Source organism: Perca fluviatilis, chromosome 5, assembly GCF_010015445.1.
Source record: "Perca fluviatilis chromosome 5, GENO_Pfluv_1.0, whole genome shotgun sequence".
In the NCBI taxonomy this organism is placed as follows: domain Eukaryota; kingdom Metazoa; phylum Chordata; class Actinopteri; order Perciformes; family Percidae; genus Perca; species Perca fluviatilis.
In genome coordinates, this window is record NC_053116.1 from 25,592,984 (window position 1) to 25,616,366 (window position 23,383).

The 23,383-nt window shown below is 43.7% G+C and overlaps 1 protein-coding gene across 10 annotated transcripts in view; it reads left to right on the plus strand.

Moving 5' to 3' along the window:
- prdm16 (PR domain containing 16) overlaps positions 1-23,383 on the plus strand; it is a 182,290-nt gene that overhangs the window by 60,883 nt on the left and 98,024 nt on the right. For all 10 annotated transcript variants that reach the window (XM_039800077.1, XM_039800080.1, XM_039800072.1 and 7 more), the window contains one exon: positions 1,074-1,537. In XM_039800077.1, the coding sequence (XP_039656011.1) occupies positions 1,074-1,537 (464 nt within the window). Of the gene's footprint in view, positions 1-1,073; positions 1,538-23,383 lie in introns of those variants that run through there.

A 23,383-nucleotide genomic window follows, 5' to 3' on the forward strand; every position in this document is an offset into this window, starting at 1 on the left:
CATCTACTATTGAAAACTGTCAAGTTCTTGTATGGTTGATTGTGTTCAACATTTCAGAAGTGTTGCTTTTATGAAAAGTGCTTTCATAAAAGAAACATATTTGTATTCCTCAAAATAAGATATAGGTATTGTCTTGGTATCAGTACAAAACCCCAGGTATCGTTGCAGCACTGATGTTCAAAAAGGCACGTGGTAAATAATGTGTTGTTACAGATCCCCACATACCCTACACAGTGAAGCAGCTCGCTGAAATGCATTTGCTTGGAAAAAAACATCTTCAATAACACATTTAAGAAAATGGGATGAAACTTAAACCCAAACGTTGTACATGTACATCAACACACACACACACACACACACACACACACACACACACACACACACACACACACACACACACACACACACACACACACACACACACACAGTGCTCATCCTCATTTTCACTCATGTTGAAATGGTGGGATCCTTGAGCGCAGGCACAGTCAATCTCTGGACGAGACAGTAATGCTCGGTGACGAGGCTAACCAGCACAGTGATAGACACAGCGATTATTTGTAAGATGAGTCCTGGCAGAAAGCAGCGAGTGCGATGGAATTGAGAACTTTTCCCATCGACGACTTGGCTAACTTAAAGCTTCTTCTCTTTGTCTGTCTGGCTCTTCTCACATAGCCTCTGAAAAACCTTTGAACTCAGCATCTTGTAGCTGAAGACCATCAGATGGATAGGTATTCTTTTCTCAGGACCCCCCCCCAATTCTCTCATTATACAGAGTGGTTTTCTAACAGTTTAGGTTTGGAGATTGAAATGGAGTGGTTTTTTTTGTAATTCAGGGTCAAGAAGCCATTCGATGCCTAGTGTCTGCTGAGAGATTTCATAGTCTCTGTATTTCAACGTCTGAGTTTAATAGTGTAAATATGGCTGAGTAAAACCAAGGTTTTTTTCTCTTTCCTAACATGTTGATGGTAAAATCCATGATCTTCATTATGTAATCTCCTAGGAAATTGTATGTTGTGTTACACCTCCTCTGCCTGCCTAGTAACAATTGTCTGTATGTGGGTTTTGTGTCATAGATGACAGCGAGCCAGTGGACAGCATGTACGACAGAGAGGCCGACCTCCCGGGTTTAGCGGGCGGAGGGGGTACCGACAGCCCAGAAGACGACGCAGAAGACGGCGTCATCAACATGTCCCCCCTGCCTTCACCGACTCCTTCCCATCCAAACAACAACCACCACCACCTGCTGCACCCCCACATGTACGCCACCCACCACCACCACCATCTTCACAACAACAGCAACAGCAGCAGCAATGACCAGGACTTCACCACACCCAAGGAGGGCTCGCCCTACGAGGCGCCTGTCTACATTCCCGATGACATTCCCATTCCCAGCGAACTGGAGCTGCGGGAGTCCTCTGTTCCTGGTGCCGGCCTGGGCGTTTGGGCCAAGACCTGCATTGGTGCTGGCGAGAGGTTTGGTCTGCACAGCACGCTGCATCATGAGGCCACGGGCAAAGACAGCTCCTTTGGATGGGAGGTAGGAACCAGACAGGCTTCTTTGTACTTTGATTTGGGTTTTCTTTGTACTTTCATTTCACTGTCTCTCACTTATTACCACTTACATACTTTGTGGCACAAGCACAAATGTACAGTATGATATGAGATCGAGAAGATGAAGCAACACTGAAAAGGGTAAGTGAGTGAACGAGCCGCTCTTCATTCATTCGCAGCCATCACTCTTTATCCACCGCCGATCTCATTATCACCAAAGATGCCCATTCCATTTGCATCCCCGTTGTGATTGGACCTCATCTTTTTTTTTTTTATCCTGCACATACACACAAACATACACACACATATAGAAAACACACTCGTCCAGAATTCCAGCAGCACAGCGATGTCAGATGGAAAAATCGGGCTGATTAGTGGAGGTATCAGCTTTTCTGGGCGTCGGTCCGAGCAAGCACACTCATTTGGTCACGCCACCCGATATGGAAATGGAAGAAGCATGGCCCAATGCGGTGGCGGCATATTGAACTATTAATTTTCATTTCAACATGACATTAGAGGATATTGAAGTTGCTTCAGTAAGCTCATTAGTGAAAAAAAAGACACTCCTGATCTCTGTCTCCCTTTCTCTCTTTCTCATGTGCCTAATCAGAGATGAAATATACTGGCCTGCTTTTCATTTCACTGACTCCTTGACTCTTCATTTTTAGGGGGCCAGTCATTCACATAGTCTAATATTACATTTGTTTGTAATAAGGAATAGAGACTTTGACAAGTTAATCATTGAAACACTGTGTTGGAAAGGGCATGATGTGCTTCAATTAGACACCACCAGCTGATGATGTACACAGTTACAAGTTAATACTCATGTCCATAAATGCGGACTAAAAGGCCATGCAATGATTTTGGAATTCTGGTAACTATACATTTAGAAGATCATACAAAATTGGGGCATTTAAGCGATATTGAGCGTTAGCATAATGGAAAAGTTTTCTTGTAGAGCTAGAGCGAACTTTATTTTAATGAAACATCACAGATGTCTGCTGCTGATCTGTTCCTTGAAGTAAACATTTAGGCAGACAGAGTAGAACTAGTATCGTAAAAGCAGGAATGATTCTTTTATAAAAGCAGATTGTAATACTTCAACCTTGCGCAATAAGTTAAACAGGAGCGTAAAATTAGGATATATCTTTGTTTTTGTTGTTTTGATAAATATGCACATATATACACGTAATATCGCTGAAATGCTCCTAAAAGTATGGTTATGAATCCCTTATTGACAAGATTTGAAAGAAATCCTTTAATGGGTTCAGTGTGAAGAACTCCTGGTGGTCTCCACCAAAGCCTTCATTTCTCTTTTCACCCTGTTTTCTTCCTAACAGTTGTAGGAGCATGCAGGCGATTAGAGCACACAGGCACACGCTATGTGGCAGTGTGCCAGGATGAACGTTTTCCTTTTTAAAGTTCATATTATGGCTAGCCATTCGGGGTGCAAAGGGCACCTCTCCAAAAGCTACACTCTCCCCGTAGCTCTTGTGTTTTCTCTCAGTTTTCCTCCTCCTTCCTCTTTTCTCCCCAGACACCCCGACTAATGCATATTTATCAGCTAAGCTTTCTGGCTTGTAGGAAAAAAGGCCACCTTCAGCTCTGAAGAGTTACATTCACACATGCTCGCAGAAATGTCCTGGAAAGGGAGAGATTCAGCATATTGTTGCACTTTTAAGATGTCTAGTGTTTTGGCCACTTTAAGGTGGACTTTGAATGAAGGTGACGTTTAATAAACCACCTTGTACAGCCCAGATTCTATCACTGACAAATGTTTTTGTTTTTATTTTGTTTGACAAATTCTTCTCAGCTCAATGTAAAATATCTGGTCTTTGCCTCCAAAAATGGCAAAAGGGAACTATTGATCTGTATTTTTTTTCCCCTCTCCTCCTCAATGGTTGTTGGAGGACTCACTCTGGGTTAGGCTGTATTATGTTTTTAAGATATCCTGTCTGGTTTGGGGCTGGAAGGCTTCGGGGGCTCTCCTCTCCCAGACTCTTATCACAGATAGTCATAACAGTCAGTCTGTTGATAGTCATCAACAGACTCCCCTAGGAGTCCCGTACACCCCCTTTCACCATCTACCCCTCTACTCATCTACTGCCTCTGGTCTTAGACAAATAGACAGGCGAGGGAGAAACAGAAGTAATACTGAGTGAAGAAAGATGTTGAAAGAAACCAGAGAGAAACACGGATTGATGGGGATGGATAGAGTAAGAAAAGAGGATGCAAAAATCTATATTTCTCACAGCATCAGAAACACTGGAGGAGCCTAATACTCTTCATGGAAATTCTGTGAACATGTGTTACACCAGTCCTCTGCCAAAACAGGGGGATATGTTATGAGAGATAATAAGTGAAGTCATCTGAGATCTCTGTGGTGTAAATGTGATCATATCTAACCAAGGCCTCACACATTTTGTCTCCAAAATTGGACTAAATTATAAAAATAACTGAATTTAGTTTTTGAGTGATTAGTGTAACTGCGCTTCCACTTTACAATAAATGGCAGGAATACTGTATTGTGGATGTTGGGTGAAAACCTTTTCTTCCCAAAATAAACAGCCTTGTTTTTTTCTTGATGGCGACTTCATTTTAACTTGATTGAACTATCTTAAAATCAGAGGTTGTAGACTACAGTATACTGTAAATGTAGCCCTATAATCATTGACAAAATGAAATACCCAAAATTGCAGTTACAGGTTTTTTTTCTCATCAACAATGATATGCCATCTGCAGTAGTACACTCAAATCCAAAACAGTTTAACTACATTGACTGCATTTTGTGGATTTTATTACGAAGACTGGCAATAACTCATTATGTTGGCTTTGCAAGCGAGGCCAAGCAGCTCTAACAATCACATGGCGGTCGCTGTAGTGCTTTCTGGATATCTGAGTAGAAGTGTAGATTTGTGGAGAGAGTAATAGAAAGAGAGAGTGAAAGAGTAGCAGTGAGTGAAAGAAGAAAGAGGAAGGCAGAGAGGAAGCCTACTATTGTCTGTCCCGGGGCGTTGGGGAATGGAAGAGGTGTTAACTCAGACTCATTTCAGCGAGACGGACAGCTCAATCTAAGAGCTGCTTTGCTGCAGGCCATGGCCATTCTCTTCTGTCTCAGACTCCCTCTCTGGGCCAGCACCAAGTCATCCATTTAAAAACCATTATGCTTCCCCCTTAGCACAACAAGATAGAACGCCAGGGCCCCAGGTCTACCGTATGCGTGTGTGTCTCTCTGGTTGTGTGTGTGTAGGGCTGCCAACGCCCCTCAGGATAGGAAGGCCTGAGCAAGCAGAGTGAGGCAAGGCCCTCAGAGAGTCCAGTGTGGGGATCTGCTGTCAGAGTGACTGCTGCTATTATCTGGCCGGTAGATTGGCCTGACTTGCCTATTGATAGAGACATGTCACCATACAATGACTGGAGGTATTGTGCACTGACTGGCATTGAATGGACTCACTAATCTTACTCCCTTGGGTGTTCAGATGGCAGGAGAGAGGGCAACACATCCGTGTTTGGAGGTAGCGGTGCATGTTAATAGGAACAAACTGCAAATGTACAGCTTGGATCTGTGAGCAACGTTAAATCTTTCCCACAGTAACAACTTTGATCTTTAGAGGAAAGCCAAGATAAAATCAAGCCTCTCTGTTATGTCTGTATCTGAATGTAACATTTGTGACTCAAACAAACAGTATGACCAAGCCCTATCAAAGCGATATTAATGGTGTTTACTCTCACTTCTCCCTACCCTGTTACCACTGGGCGTGTCCACGCACCTCTGAATCATGGCTTTTGACACTCCTCCAGCACATATTAGCTTTGTCTTTTCTCACTATCTTTTGTTTCTCCAGCTCGAGTGTTTGCTATCTCACAAAGTTCTCGCTTGAAGGTCAACGCACATCAGGTGTTTCAGCACAACCCCAACAACTGTGAGAAGACGGAGTCACATGCTGGTCAGTTTGGTCCAGTTACTGGACTGAACTTGGAATTACAAATCGTGGTTTTCTGCCATTGTCAATTTATAGAATATAAATGTAACACAGCACATTACCTTCAGGGTATTGAATATTCTGAGGCATGATAAGGGCGATATAAGAAGGTCTTATCATGCATTTTGATTCTGGGGATGTGCATTGATGTAGACCAGTTGGACAAGGTCAACACAAATGCTTTCACACACAAAAATATGTATCATAGAGTCCATGTCAGCCCCGCAGCCATATTGGTTTCTTTGCAGCAGTGGACCTTGGGATGACTTTGTCGCCAGGCAAACTTCTTTTTCTCTGTCCCTCATTCTTTTTCTGTTGACTTTTTGTGCGGTGATTTTCCATATCAGTATAATTCACCCAAGCGATGTGTGGAAAGAGGCAAGAACTATGCTTGCTCTTCTGTTTACCCTGTTATTGACTTAGTGATAGGCTAAGACGTCTGGCGGGCCCTCTTATGTCGCCAAGGTCCTACGTGACAGATACCCATCCGGCCATGGCATCACAAATCTCGCTCACCCTCAGTCATCCACTAAATCTCCGGCTTGACAACTCGCTTTTTCACGCTTATGCTGTGCTTCTTTTGTTCTCGACCTAATCGCTCATCGTCCTTGTCTCCAAACTTTAGGGAGAAGAAGTCCTGGCGCACCCTGACACTTATCTGTCCTGACCCACCTCTCGCCTCCTAAAGTGTTTGCTCTGCTTTTGTGTTTTGCCTGAGGAGGGCGGATGGCCAAGTTCTTATGATGCAAGATATCCCTATAGGGCATTCAAGGTGCAGCTTGAAACTTGTCTGATCTGTTTGCCTTCTACAGAAAGGTGTTCTTTATCTTGATGTTTGGCCCCTAAGGTGACTGGTACCAAACTGATAGGGCAGAAACTCCCTGAGATTGCCAGGAGACAGTAGTCACACCAAGTGAATTGATAGCATGAGAGAGAAAGAGAGGGAGTGAGATAACAGGATAGAGTTGTTTCCTGCTTGATTTGACTAATGTGCTTTCCAGTGTTCTCACAGTGACACTCATGTTCTGCCGCTTCAATTATGAGTGTTGGTTAAGGCCAGAGAAAGTAAGCTTTTACTATTCATAACACAGGAAACCATAATCCTATGTGAACCCATTTGTTCATCATCTCGTTTGTCTTGAACCCCTACTGTGTAGACTATTGTATAGCATGAGTGAAGCTCTTCATGTAAGGGGGTCATTATCGTGTCTTTTAGTAATCAAATCAGGACCATGCTCTGATGAGCATGGGCTTGAGCTGAGATTACTTCTTAAAGCCACTTAACAGGAGAAAACAGCAGGCCTTCTTAGTTTTACCTCCTCAGATCTAGTTTCATTGGAAAGTATAGGATGATTGTATATTAAAGGGTCAGTTCACTTACAAATTTGCCCTGGAACTGTCTGGTTAGTGTTGAGATAATCCAACAGTGAAACTTCTGCTGCCACCTCTATATAACAGAGATAGATAGTGAATAGAATTCCTTTGTTGTGCAAAACATATGAACGTTTCGAGAAAGCAGATTTCTCAAAATCTGGGTGCATTAAACTGAAGCTGTCTGCATGGTTATCAACTACCAGGGATTAGTACAAAAACATGTTTTTCTGTTTTGGGTGAACGGTCCCTTTTAAGTCTTTCACAAATATCAGGTTTAACTGACAAGATCCACAAGATGAAATGCTGCATTGAGGAACAGACAATGTGATACATACTTAAAGTATCCCGATATTACACCAGTGCTGTGATTAAAAACCATCTTTTCACAAAGAGGAATCTTTTAAAATATTTTAATAGTGAAGATTTTGAATATATATTTACAACTAACTTTTGTAAAAATACTAACTATTTTTCAGGATTGATTATATGAAATTATGTGTTAAGGTAAGGAGTTACTTTGGCACATGTGCATATAGCCCCCACATTGTAATGAAAGGGATATCAAACCTGTGGTTTCTAATAACAGTATTGACCAACAGTGTGCGGTTTTTTGTCATCATTATTTGACTTTGACAGAAACCCCAAGTTTACACACGGAGCAAAAACACCAGAGAGAGAGCGTAACACCACAAGTCCCGGGCCTGGGTGCTGTAATATCTTCCATTCACGTTCATTTTATGTAGGTTTTAAACATGCCATTAGCCAATTTAATCCAATTTTCCCAGCTTTCGGAGCACTCCAGTGGAACAGATTCCATCTAATATTAAACATATGGTTGTCGTTGCCCCTAGAAACACCACAGCAGCACTGGGCTTTTTTAAGAAGCTGTTAAAGACAAGCCCCCTGTGTCCCAGTGCAAACCGTTGTCAATTATCTTCAATGAACACTGTAATTGATAACGAGGAAGCAGGGCAGCAAATTAAATGTCAGGTTTGATTAGAAGCCTGATACCTTATCATTTGTTCATAACTCGTTACCAACATCTGTTAATTAGTTAATAAATTAATTTTCAGGGCTCAGATGAAAGGTGCGCAGGCTCCCGAGGAAGTACATCGGGCAAAGTCATCCATCTTTGAAGAGAGTGGAACTCGACAAATATTGTCCCTGGGATTTGGGCTGTTATTACTTGGTCATTGGTTTCAGACCTCCGCCACTCCAACCAAGCGTTCTCAATGGAACCTCTTGTTTGCCTGAATAACCTCCCCCCCCCCACAGTCTCCTCACACATCTCTACCACAATGCTATCCTTTATTGCAGGAGGTTTCTCTTAGCAGACGTGCTTTAAACATTAATTTAAAAACCCTCACATTGGCTCATCAGTCCTCTATGGTGAAGCGCAGGTAACTCCTGTCCAATCCCCCTCTCTTTCACTATGTATCTTGTGAAACCCCATCGTTCATCATTGCCCTGATGAATAGTCCCATCAGTTAGGGCCTCAGGGTGGGAGCAGACAATGACGCTGCTCTTTGCCGCGTTTGTTGAAGATGATGACATTTGTCAAATGCTGTTTATATTGCTGATTAGATTTATGCTATTATGTAGACATACCCTTTTCCGCCTTCCCAGCTCTTGCTGCTTATATTATCTATGAATTAGTCATGAAACAAAGCTCATCTTATCTCAGCTCTGTCATATTCTGTCAAATATATTTTCAATTTATAATATAATATATTTTGTGTGCCCTGTAAGTGTATACGTGCGAGCCCTTCAATGCCAGACCTTTGTTAGTCACAGATCACTGACTCTTTCTTCCATTTTCACTCACTTTCCTTTTCTCCCTCTCTTTAAATCCCAATCCCTTGTGCTGCTTAACATTTCTATGACTCAAGCAGGAGGTGGTGACCTATTAATCAGGTTCCCGTGGCTGTTGTGATTGCCATTTTCCATAATCAGATACACAACACGGCCTAAAAGCCTTGGCTGTAGAAATACTTATTTTCGTTAACTCTTACAGTTCTTGTGCTGGAGACCTCAATCCATGAGTAGTGAGCCCAGGAGGAAACTGGACTGCACGACTCTGCCTTTTTAAATACTTTTGTATTAGGTATAAGTACTAACATTTTGGTACAGCGTGTGCCTTTGTCAGATTCAAACAGTCATGGTACAAACAGAGAGTATAAAGCCAACAAAAGCATATAACCAGTCATCTTATATTAAATATAAAAGTTCAGGTAACCTTCACATTCTCTGTTTTTGACAAGTTTATCTTTGTTTTTTAAAGCTCCAGATATATGCAATATTAATCTATGGTACATTGGGTGTGTATATATACTGTGATGTGATTCCACACAAACATGCACAGGCATATAAACTGTACATTACCACACGCACATACAGTACGTCCACACAAACATAAAGAGACACAGGCTGGCAGGTTACCATATTATTCTTTCCTCTACTCGGTCATTTAGAATAACAGTCTAGAGTGAGAAGCTAAGCACGATGACGACATTCGATCTTAAAACAGTGTTGAATTGTTGAAGTGTCGAACACACCGAGACGTCTTTACTTTGGAAAGTCTCCGGAATCGCTCGGGTGATTTTCGCTCATTTTCTCCACCACTGTCATTGGAAGCGAGACCCAGAGTCTTGTCTGCACGAGACAACAAGGAGGTTTTGACAGAGTCAAGATTTGTAGAGGTGTGCATATGTGTGTGTGCACGCTTGTGTGTGTATCTATGTGCCCATTTCTGTCTGTTAATCATCTTGGGCACCGGCCCGCCCTCCACGTAATCCTAAATCTGTCAAATTTCCCCAACTAAAACAGGATCTCACCAGGAGTTTGGTGTAATATCTTAATTTAGTATGAGTGCTTGTGTCAAGATGACAAATAACAGTTTAAACAGATGTTTCCCAGACATTTCTTTTATGAGATATCATTGCCTCATTCAATTTTGTAGGCACTATTCTGCACACTAGTCACTGTGACAGTGCATGTTAATCACTGTAATGTAAAACATCAGTGCACTGGTATGGTATAGTTGATTTTGATGTCATCGTCCGAGGTACAGTAACTGTAAGAATATGCATTATAACTGCTTGAAAAAAGTTTACTGGGATATCTATTTATTATGTTTTCAGATGGCTAGGAAAATGACAGCATTAAAGTATTTGAAAGTTAATAAGACAACATATTAAATACTTCTTTAATCATAGCTCAAGAATCCCATAACCTAATCCCATAACCTATCAGGCAAGTGATGACATCCACACAGCTGGTTTTACTTTGATACTACAGCTGTCACCAAGCCGTTTATTTACATGTAGGTGTAAAAGAGACTCTTTATTTATTTATTTATAACACTACTGCTTCATCACTGCTGAACCCTTTAGACGGGTTGATATGCAGTTACAACTTATACAAGATAAAGACAAATAAATCCTAGTCCTCACTTCATTCTCACCATGGGGAACAATAACCTGACTGTTAGTTCAGGTTTTTCCAGAACGAAAGGGAAGTAACTAACTTACTTGAGATCTGCAAATCTTCTTAATGGTCAGAGCCGTGCACTGCAAGCCTCTCAGCCATTCTGTCCTCTGTAAACATCATATGATTATACTCTGTGTCCCTCTTTCTGCAGAAGAGGTGAGCTGATGTTGGTGCAGCTGGTACACAGCGGTACCCAGCTTGCCACCCGGTGCCACGGAAGGGTGGGGGAAGAAAATAATGAAAAATACTTTCTCTGAGACTCTTAGGCCTGAGCCATGTGATACAGTTGTAATGCCAAACAACAGAACAAAAGCATTGTCATTGTGAAAGAGTGTAAATGTATGTGCCTATGGCCCCCACCTTTACCTGCAGATAATATTGGTTACAACACCTCACTATTATCTTGTTATTATCTTCATGTATGCTTTCCCTTATGTTATGTGCCATTCCTCATTATTTAATAGTTGAGATCAAATACTGGACACACTAGTTTATAATGAACCTCTTCACGCTGTTATTTTATTGAGTGTTTCTGGTGACAAAGCTTGCTCCCCTCTGCTGGCCAAGAGCTCACAATGCCACTTTCTAAACAAGTTCTAAGTGCTTTTAATATTGTGTGGCCGATGTTGTTTATTCAGGGAGGGAGAGAGAGAGAGAGGCAGACTTTCTAGTACAACTGTAGAAAAACATACAAATGTACAGTATAAGAGCACACCAGCAAACACACAGTCTTTCACACACACACACTTGAAGCAAGGTGCCTACCAAACTACTCAAGCAGTACAAACAGTACTTTTTTCCAACTCTCCTGTGAAGTGGGGAATGCGTGACAGGCGTCACTTTCTGTCTTTACGCCGCTTTTCACATCCTATTTTTCTGTTTTCATCTGTATGTTCACAACATACACACACACACACACACACACACACACACACACACACACACACACACAGTCCCCTCTCTAGCATTCACATGATGGATCACCACAGGGCCTTCTGAGAATCCCTCACAGAGTATTCTTCACGTATATACAAACATATTATAATGCTTGCAGAGAGCAGACTTTGATCTCTTTTCGCGTGCCGATGTACTGTCAAGTGTTGATTTCTGTGAATCAGACATTATGTGCTTTCATGACAAAATACAGGGCATGGGCTTCAATTATACCCAGATCACAGGCTCAAATCTTTTCTTTTGTGATTTATTGATTTTCAACCCCCTCTCTCAATTGTATGTGCACTTCCTCTCTATTTCGCCTCTCCTCCTTTTCTTTTCGCTCCCTCCTCCTCTTTTCCTGGCCTCCGGGGTCCCAGTGCTTCTAATTCGGCCTTATCAGTGAAGTAATTTAGCTGCCACAGCTTGGGTTTCTGTTGCGCGGCGAGCGGCCCCATTGTCCTGCCCTGCTGTTGCTGAGATAAACCCTCAGATTGAACAAAGTCCGCGCTGACCTTTACAAACTCCCAAATCTCGCTCTGTACACCCCTCCAACAGAGATTCTCTCTGCCTCAAGCTCTTTTCTTAGGTTGGGAGGGGGGCTTGGGGCACATCAAGTGGGAGGGACAAGGCGAATGAGTGTGTGTGTGTGTGTTCATGTGTATGTGTGTGAAAGAGTGAGTGTGTGTGGGGTCAGGGTGGATTGAGTGAGCGTGAGATGGACAGGGGAGAGGGATTAAGATGGCTGACTGAGCCTGTCTATATTTCCAATGGTACTTCGCTCTGAGAGGGAGGCCGAGGAGGAAAAAGTGCACTGCAAGCAAAGCATTCAAGTGTGTTTTTTTTTCTGTCTCCTTCAGACTGCGAGAGAAGGCTTTTGTGAGCAACATTCTCTGACCTTCCTGCCTTCAACGTTCAACCAGAAATATGATTTCTTTGACAAAAAAAGAGACAGTTTGTGTCTGAGTTCCTCGTACTTGCTGTTGATGACTCTGAAACAGCTCATTGAGAGAACCCTGACAAAGGCACCGTTGAACCCCTCGTCTTACCTCCATTGTTATCTATCATGTCCTTCATTCCTTGGCAGTAGGCCCAAGAGGAGTCTGTCGGGATTGTTGCTTTGACACACAGTGAAACGGCTAGAGAGGAACGGTTGAAGCCAAGTGGCTGGGGGGGGGGGCGGGGGAATCGATGTGGTGGGAGTCGATGCTGTGCGGGGGAGGTTTGGGGCACAATGCGACAGGAGTACCCTCTCCATTGTGAACCACTGTCATCCTTCAGAAGCCACTCGACTAGCTCTCCACGCAGCAAATCCTCTCTGCTCTCTGTTCCAGCCGTATGTCGGTCAGGCAGGGAACCTCATCAAAAGGTCTTCGAGACAGAGTGGGTGGAGGGAGGCAGTATGGTGGAGAAGAGGGGTGGAACGTGTTGTTAGTGTAGAGTCAGGGTGTTGGTGTGGGCAGGTGGGCGGGGGGGGGGTGGTGAGGGACGGGGGCATACCACTCCCTACGTTCAGGTGTGGGCTTCAGTGTCAGTAATGTGGGATTGGGCGGAATCTGCCCTGTTGGTCAGGGTGGCGCTGTGTTTATCCCACCCTTCATCCTTGCTCCTTTTCACCTCCCCCCGCCCGCCACCACCTGCCTGCGAGCCACCACCAGTGTTCCCAGGGAGATGAGCGCCACGGAGAAGAAGGCCCACAAGGGATTAACTTTTCACATGGCTGGGAGTCCTCGTCTCAAAAGACCTGACAACCCCAGACGGCTTGATTAAAAAAGAAAAGAAGAGAAGAGGAAAGAAGGGAGGGAGGGCACGGGAGGAGGAGAAGAGGGGGAATTCTTCACATGATGGCCCTGAGAGAGGGATTTTGGATATTGGGTGTCTTTTTTTTCCCTTGGTCCAAAGCCCCCATGTCTTGGTTGAGAATGAGCAAATTGTTCCTCCTGTTCTCTCAGCAGTCCCTGTGTTGCCTGGCCTAAAGATGTGGGTGGGCACCAGCACACATTGTTGACTCCTCACAGGAAACCTAGAGATGTCCTCTAGTTTGAAAGGGGTGGGGTGGGGGGGATTCATGGATTTGATGACTTTTCATCTGTTTCTTTTTCTTCGGATGCCAAATCCACCAAAGAACCAGAATATTTAGTCATTGATTCCAAATTTCTCTAATGATATGATTATATCATGATCTATTATTCATAAATTGTCATTAATGTATTATCAAAAGCCCTCTGTTGTTATGTGTTTGTCAGCATTGCATTACAGTCAAGGAAGACATTGGCAGAGAGAGTCGGCGAACCGTTGCCGGCTTAAAGTTCTAGTATTCAAGTGGCAAGGCGCCCTATTTCCCCTCACTCTATCCCAGATAAATTGGGCCTCTCAGGTTTGTCTGTGAGAAAGAGAGGACAAAAATCAAAACAAACGCTCCCACTGAAGTGAAGATGGGAGTAGGGGTTGGCTTTCCTCTCTGGCTAGCGGATCAGCAACTCAACCTAGCGGGACAGCGGGCCACTTAATACCTTCCATCTTGTCCAGGTAACAGAGTGGCCCGACAGGGGGGTCAGGGAAGGTAGCAGGGTATCGTCTTACAGATCACCACTCACCCTCTGGCTTCCTCTACATGGCTCACTTACCCTCTTCTCATCTCCGCTGCTGGGACACACTCACCCTCTCTTCCCACACCCCTCAGTGAGGAGACAAACATCCATTGAGAAAGTTTTCGTGGATGTTTATGCCCAGTTTCTCTCCAAAGGTCCGCTGAGATGAACCAAAATCTATATGAATGACTCAAGATTTCCAAGTTTTGCTGCAATTGCCAGGCTTATTTCAAATAAAAAATTACTGGAATCAGGTATTTAAAATGCACCTACCGGTAGTTCATTTGAGTTCAACTGTATTGATTCTCATGGGGGATATTTGCTTAAGGTGAGAATAAGGAATCACAGAAAGTTACAGGCAGTGAAAGGAAGACAGAGGGATGGACTTAGGGGAGAAAGATCAGTACATGCACAGAGAAAGTGCATTTGAAGAAACTTGTGTTTGGTTGACTACCACAGTTAAAAAGGAAGTATGAATCATAAATAAAACCACAGTCATTAAAAGGACTGTAACTCCGCCAAGTCTGTTTAGTAACTTCTACTGTCAACACTAGTAGTCAAAGGACAATAAATGCCATATCCAAGGGGTGACTAACACAGTCAATTAACCCTAATATTAGCCCAGATTTCTCATTAATCATGCTGCTTTACCCGCCATATGGCCCCAGACTCTAAGGAGTTTCTGAACCTATTTGCTGTGCACTTGACCTTGCTGATGGACCCAGGGGACTGCTGGAGTTGATTTCTGTCCCCTAAGATGTTGTGGGCCTTCTTCCTGGTCTGCTGGATAGATGAACTCATAACAAGATGAACAGAGCGCCGGTAATCTTACAATGACCCACAATAGTTTTGTGTTTTTTCACTTAAATAAACACAAATCAACATACAGAATGAATTAAGCTGCATTTCACATTGCTGGCATTGGCCGTCAGACGGTGCGGCGAAAACGCAGGTCTTTTCATTCATTTTGGATGGGGGTAGTGCGTTTAGGCTGCGGCAGGGGGTGCCGCAGGGGTGGAACAGTAATGTAAGTGAACAGTAAGTGAATACAGCGTGTAGTTCCTTTTTAGCAACAGTTTGCTTTATTTGCAATTGTTTCTCAAAAGCATAACATGTCTTACAACTACGTTCCCGGATATAATGTTGGTGTCCTTTCTCTCACAGAAAGCATCTTTGGATCAGAATAAAATCTGTTTTAATACTGTGAGTCTGTTCAGCTTTCCATATATCACACATAGCTAATGAACAATTCAAGATACATAACACCTTTAGCAATGTGCATCTCAGATCACATTTTCACTCACTATGACCACTACTATTGTCGTTACTAAACATTGTGCAAAAATTTGAACTATAATGTTGCTTTCACTGGGCTTATTTGCTAGCTAACCTCTGCCAAGGAAAAATCCAGCACATGAACGTTAACCTTAGGATACCGTTACCTGAAACAGGTGATTATATGTCACTGCTCATTTTACTTAGTTTAGCAACAAAACAAAATGCTGAGGGAACATTACTAAGTTTTTTTCATGTTGGTTTTGAGCGCTATGTATTCCCACTAGTCTCGCTTTGCCAGACCTTCCTCCACAGCGCTGCGGAGGAGGGTCTGGCTAGTCCACATAGCATTCCGGGATGGGAGAAAAACGTGCTCTGGTTTATTGGCATTTCTTTAAACCAATCACAATCTGCATGGGAGGCGTTAAGCTCCGCACGGAGCCGCTGTAAAATAGCCTCGGGAAGGAACTTGTTTAGGTGGAACGTGTACGTTCAAAAGTTGTTTTAGTCGTGCGAGAGAAAACTCAGATTGGAAAGATAATCGCGCTAGCTGTCTTGATTTACCCTGCAGAGATCTGAGGAGCAGTTAACCATAGTCCTCATAAGTCCACCAGAGTTTAAAATTCCAAGACAAAGAAAGCAGAAGGAAACTGACATCAGCAAAAAGACATGCATCCGACGGAATCCCGGAAGTGGAACGCCATGAATATAGACTACATTCCCACTAACCTGGAAAAAGTTGTAAACAGTAAGTGAATACAGCATGTCGGGGGTATACAATCTCTCATGCAGCGGGGAGTCAAAGACAGAGGGACCGCAGGGTTCGCTAACATTAGCCTCTTGTCTTATCTGTGGTCTGATAAACAATAAATTAATTAAATTCAGTCCCCTTAACAATATTTTCCAACTTACTGTAGCTGTCATATTTCACAAGACCTGTGTGAGCACGGTGTTCATGGTAAAACAGCCGTTGAGGTTTTCGTTGCAGTTCGTCACTTTGCCTGAGGAGAAAATGCTGTACTCGTGCTGTTGTTTATTTGGTTGTCATGACTTTGCGAGTGATGATGTCCTGTCACTGTTCTAGTTTCTCACGCTCAAAGGGGAGAGAGAGCAGATTACTTTTTGCTTCAGTTCAGAATCGTGTAATAACGACTTTATAACGTTTCATAAAATGTTGAAGAAACGACAGCAACAATTTTGTTAATGGAGGTGCGCCGCTGCTAAATGTATATAGCGGAAACACTACACCACCTTTGGTCTAATCCATAAAGACGTTTTGGAAAATTTTAAAGCACATCCAGTTTCACCGCAGGCTGCACAGTGTATTAATGTGACAAAAAGTACGTAAAGTATGTGATCTCTAATAATAACCACTCAAAGCTGGGACCCCTGCTATTCCTGAAGTGACAAAAGTGACAGAACGGATATGATATACCGACTCACATTCCTCTGACCCTCGCACTAAATCAGTATCCAATCAGTATTTCTTTGTCTGAGTACTCCTTCCCTGCAGCACGGCTATCATTAAGTGACTCATTTAGGCCATCACAGGTATGCCCACATCATAGCCTGCTGGTGGCTTTTAATGGGGAATAGAGTTATTTCTACTGTAATGCTTGCTGAAGTAGCTGGGGCTAATGTGACCCCTATAGTTTGGCACTGCATTAGTGCCAGAAGACCCAGCAGTGTGCCTTTAACCTGGGGACGACAGGGCCATGATTATGTTCACTGCAGGGTAGGCTTGGCCAGGGGACGCTCAGCGATACACACAAAGGGGCACCCGTACAATGACACATGTGGGCACCGGGGGAATTATCAGCTTATATTTCTTACAAGTTAGTTACATTTTGAGTCATTTTCTATTATAGAGGTGTTTCATTTTAAATTTTAAATGTATTATTATTCTCTTTTTGTTGTTATGCTGCGTTCCAGAAAGATATCATTTGATGAGACTTGTTTTCTCCAAACATCGACAGTGAACTAGTGTGATGTTTATGTTAGCACAGCATTTGTTAGTTAGAGAATAAGATTCTTCTCTTTAAAGGGCCAATTCACCCAAACGACAAAAAAACCCGAAACAAACATAATTACTCATTGGAGGTAAATAAAATTATATTTGTCGTGCTCTCGGAATTGACAGGTATTGTTTAAAATTTCAAAAGAAACATCTCTTTCCAGCAATAGTGTTCAGGGACTGAATCCTCTGTAGAAAGTAGTTCTTTTGAAAAGCATTCACAGCAAGGTCTTGAAATTATTAGGATATTGTCTCTTTAAAAGGGATTTTTGAATGCTGTTAGGAAACGAAATTCCATTCGCCTCCATTGAATTTGGGTGGAGGCAGAAAACTCCAAAATGGTATTTAAAAATTGGGCCAAATCAGATACTATCTGAATACCTTTAACATTTACATTGATTTTAATTATTGAATGTGCAAAAGCCAGTACATAAACACATATACGTGCATGCATGCATACACACACACACACACACACACACACACACACACACACACACACACACACACACACACACACATATAAAATGTCGGGCTCACACAAAATAGACACACTTATTCTACCTGTCCCATTTCCCTTCTTGCCACTATATCAGCTCTACAGTTACCATGTTTACTGTCTCTATTCACTTACTGACTCTTTCTCTCACTGTCTCTTTTGCACACACACACACATGCACCCCCCCCTCCCCACACCCACACACACGCACACGATCCAGTCTTATTTCCAGATTATTCTCTCTCCTCTCGCTCCTCTTGTCTCAGTATCTTGAGCCACTAGACACTGAATGGACCACAGGGAAAGCTGATCTCACAGACACATATTCACACACACACACACACACACACACACACACACACACACACACACAAAACTGCGTGTGGTCCAACCATTTCAGTCCTCATCGTGTTTTCTAATGCTTCATCAGGTCTTAAGGTCAGGGTTTTGGACTTAAGACTAATCTTTTAAATTCCTCACTGTTTCAGTCCCTTTTGTCTCATCAGAAGTCACCTGCCCACCTTTATTGCTTTCACTTTTGTTTCACTAATGTTTCTTGCTTGCAAGATTTAACCTCTGTGTAACTACAAAAGGTTAGGTTGTTTTCTTTCCCATCTTTCTCTCTGTGTCTCTCCTCTTTCTATTTCCTTCCTTCTTTTCGTTTCCTCCCTTTGCATAATTCAAATCAGAATCCCCATGTGAGCACCTTGCTCTTGACCTAGCTTAGAAGGCTACTGATTGCTTTAATAGCAGTCCTTGGACCTGGAAGGTGGGCGTCTTTAAGGAACTCTGGTGAGAACAGTGTGTCTATGTGTGTGCAGTGTGTGTACAACCGAAGGGTGGTTGATTAGAACTGACCTCAAGAGTGGCAGGAGGGAAAGAAGTACAAATATGCAAAGTAGACGTGTGTGCTTGCATAATTGGGGCAGAGAGGAGTGCAGAGAGGTCAAGTAGAACAAATGGTCAGAGGAGTGAATTCAGAGTCTATAAAAAAACACACAAACACTCACCACACATATATATGTCTAAGGAGCACTGGCCACTTTGAGGTTAGAGAAGTGAGGCTGTGATGGAAAAAGTTGCCAGTTCCACTCCCCAGTCAGGGATAGCAAATCGTAGAAGCCTGTGGTTTGTACAGGGAAGTTCTCAGATGGAAATGAGTGTACGCGTGTGAAGCATAACATTACGGAGAAAGAGCTTATGTGCTCCGCCGGCTTACCCTTGGCAAGTACGATTTAAAATATCAGTTGGCACGCACAAAAGTATAAATGCAAGCCGCTGTGTTTTGCCAAAGAGGCACAAATGTGCACAAGGCTAAGTCCTTCAACAGTGGGATTGCCCTAGCATTAGCCAAAGTCAGGAGCTCCAAAGTAAGGCCAGCTAAGGTTGGGGTGAGGCCTGGCAAACCCAAAGATTGAGTCTGAATTAGGCCCGCTATTCAAAGCTACTGAAAGGAGTTCCTGAGCCTCCTATTCTCTACCAGCAAATTGGGAGGAAATCTGGCTATTGTGCAGAGTTTTGAAGAGGCTGGTGGTGGGCGGGGGGTGGGGGGCACACTGTGCTTACCTATAGATGAGAGTGGAGACAAAGGATCCTGGGACATCCAGGAGAGGCTTTGAAATCCCTCTAGGCTGGAGACAGAGGCGGCTCCTGGTGTAGAACAACAGTGCTCGGTCAGCATAGACACTGACTGGAAGGAGATTTAACTAGATGGATGGAAAAGATAGAAATTATTAGAATAAAGATTTACATCATTTGAAAAGAGTTACAGTACTTTACAAAGAGTACAAAAAGTACTGTATGTGTTGTAGCAGATTTTAAAGTAATACTCCAACCCCAAACCTGCCTTCTTAGTATCAAACACTGTAGACTTAAACGGTGGCTGGTCAAAGTTGTCAGTTCCCTCCAGCGGTCAGGTCCAATTTGCCTGAGGAAAAAATTATTGATGTCAAGGCTTCTTCCCATGCCCTGTAGGCTTATTTGCTTATTTTAAATTGCTTATAAATTAATCCAGGTGTAAAAGTGATACAAGTTTCAATTAACATTTTCAGAATTAAGCTATAAAACAGAAGTCGTTTCACAGCAAGCATATAATATTAATAGATGATGAACTTCAGCAACAAGGTCCATGCACTGTAGAGTTGGGATGACTGCTGTTTTCCCTTTCCATGAAGCAGCTGAGCTTCTTAAATGTCTGTGACAAAGTGACAACAAAGCAACTCATAATGATGATGATGATGATGATGATGATGGCAGTCTTTTAGGAACACTTTGATGGATGAGGATTGATGTGACCCACGTTGAATTGTGTGTGCCTACATGCCTTTTTGTGTATGAGAAAAGACAGACAAGTCCCTCAGGCTAAATAGTCAGGGTATCACCAGGCACACACACACACACACACACACACACACACACACACACACACACACATTTGTTGATGGGCGGTGTTACACTGCAGCCACCCTCTTCCTGATCAGCAGTGCAGCCCGGGGCTCTTCCGGAGTCTCTCACCCCTACGAAAGTCCAACTCCCCCCCCCCCCGTCTGGCATACTATACCAATGCCACCCCTCTCTTCTTATTTTCTCTCTCTGTGTCTTTCTCTCTCTCATTAATCAATGTCAAGCTGTCCAACAACAAGGCCGACATTCTTTTCCTGCCTGCCTCCTCGGTTCCTCGAATATGTCATTGTGCCCTGACCCTCCCCCTCCACCAACTCAGCGGCCACCACCATCCTTTCACATGGCCGCAGATCCGAAACCCAGGCCCACCCTGCCAACATGAAAGGTTGGTCAGAGGCAGCGTAAGGAAGAGAAAAAAGTGGAGGAGGAGGCATTTCTCTCAGTTCTATGTTTTCTTCCACCCTTTTCCAGCCTTCCTCCGGGCCAGGGGAAGAAAGGGATTCCATAGTCGTTTACATAATTCATGGGATACACAGGAGAAAACGGGCCATTGAGAAGTAAAAAAAAAAGCTTGGATGGAGCAGTCATGGGGGGTGGAGGGACATGTATGCCAGTCTTTGTGCCCCCGGACCCATCTTCTCTGCTTCTCTCCATTCATCACCACCCCCACACACACACACACACACACAGTCATTGTCCCATGTTCGTCATTAACCTCCGGTATAAGTCGGCCGTCTCTCTTCCTATCAAGATGTGTCTCCATGGGAAAGAAATCATTTCATCATGTCTTGGCAGACCAGGCAAATAGATGTTTTATGACCACCCCCACCCCCCCTTTTATTTAGCTGATGTGGAAACTTTGATGGACACCGCAGAGGCAAAAGTCATTAACCCAAGCGTACTGTAGCTATCAAGGAGGAGAAAGGGAGAGGCAGGGCTTTGCTTAGATGAAATTAAACCTGATTATGCTGGGTTGATGCTGACGTTAGCCATAAGGACACATTCTCAGACATCATCACATGATATTCACACATGTAAGACACACACAAACCTTAGAATCAGCACTTTCAGCCCTACTAGATGTACCGTGGGCACTTGTCAGTTCACCCTTACTCTTGGGTGTCCATTTAATTGTCAGATGCCGCATTTGCTCTTTTTTTCCATACTGCATTTCCACTATTAGCCTGAAAATAAGTAAAGCAAATCACAGACCATCCTATCACTAATACCCTGTTTAAACACTTAACTGTCCACGTTTACGTTGAATAATGAGACCACTTCTCGCATGAGCTCCTCGGCATGCCATTTGTTTACAAAGAAGCAGATTTTCTCCAAATCAGTCATTGGGGGGGGCATGGGCTTAGAAATCCTTTCTCTCTCTGCGTCCTCCTCCCCGAGCATCTGTATGTATTTGTTGTACTAATGAATGGAACAAAAGTTTCCGGGGGCCCTGTGGTAGGGGGGGCAGTTTGTGAGGGAGAACAGCCGTAGCAAGGCTGAAGTGGAGTCCACTGAGTGGTCAGTCGCCGTGAGGTTGACAGTGAGAGAACAGAAGACAGCGAGCGTGATGGAGACTTGACCCTGCAACCTCTTCTCTCCTTTCTCTTGCCTTTTCCTTCAACCCCTCGACCTTTCTCTTTAGATGATAGATGACCCTCCCTCGTATTCATGTCAAAAGCTCTTGCCCCCCCCCAGACCTCCAAAATCACATGTCTTTTGTATACACATGTGCGCGCACACACACACACACACACACACACACACACACACACACACACACACACACACACACACCACGTACACACACTATTACAGCCGTCTAGCCAATCTCCTCGTCAACCCAAAGACAATCACTCTTTTTCATCTGTGCCAGTGGTTACCGAGACTCCAACCTCTCAACCTTACCTGCAGACCTTGTCATAGACACACACATATACAGACACACACACTCACACTGTCACTCCCACTGAGACATTTACCTCCAGGCAGCAGGTATGGATTTGTAAGAGTTGGAGACGAATGAATGGATGGATCAGGAGAAGGGCAGGGAGGGAGGTAGAGAACGAGGAGTGCAGAACGGACACTGGGCAGTAAATTACTGTGCCAATCAATCTTCCCCCTGGGTACCCTTGATGAAAGCTGTCCAAACTTTCCTTTACTACTTTAAGTAACCCTCCTACAGTTTGTCAGCAGAGGGCTGGGAAATAGGGTGGACAAACAAGTCGCAAGATTAAATGTTGCTGGGAGGAGAGAGGAAAAGACAAAGAGGACCTTAGGAACAGGAAGAGAAATTGGGGGGTCAGGTTCGGGAGAAAATGTGTGCGTGTGTGTGAAGGGAGTGGGGGGCGGAGCTTGGATTAAAGACGAGGGAGAGATGTGCTGAGTGGATGGAAAGGGGAACTCATACTGTACAGGATAAAAAAATGGAAAACTGTTAAGGAAGGTTTGCACCGAGGAATGCGTCCTATTTCTTCTCACTTTAGGTTCAGTGGCTTCTGACACACACGCACAAAACTAGGTTCATTGGTCTTCATGGGTGGCATGCCACGCTGTGATGTAAAACATGTGACACCTCTCATTTACAGCACAGGGCTAAGGCTACAGTGATCTGCTGCTGCTTAAGACACACAAAAACACACTTTTTGTCTCAGAAGCAACAAGTACAGATCTCCCTGACCACACACGCATGCAAAGCATGCATAATACACACAAACTTGAGCACACACACAGCCACATGCACCCATAGAATGCTTTCTCTTTTACACTTGTTTTTTGGCAAGTTTGAGAGTGTCTCTGCCCAGAACTGTGAAGGGAGAGTAAGGGCTGTTTGGAATGTTAATTTGGTAATTTGTTGTTTTACATAAGCAGGGGAGGAACGGTGGTGATGGTGGTGGTGCAGCAGCGAGGGCAGCACACACAGCGCGTTTGGGTCTGTTGCGGGGAGGTTGTGTTGGAGGGGCGAGGGTAATGCTGGGTGACAAGGTCCAGCTCAATGATGCAGATGACTCCCAACCAAGTTATTTTTCTACGGAGAATCGGGCAAAAATACCGTGACAGTCGGAGAGCTAGAAGCGCCCCATGCCCATAGAAGGAATTAAGATGTCTCTGATGCATAGCTGCTGCCCCCCTCCTCCTGTTCCCCATGTCTCAGTCACTCTCTCTCTCTCACTCCTAAATCTGGGATGGTGGCCAAGTGCCACCAAGGACACTAAGGCTAATAAATCATCCTTGTTTCAACATCTGCCCAGTCCCAAAGAGCTGCCCACCGCCG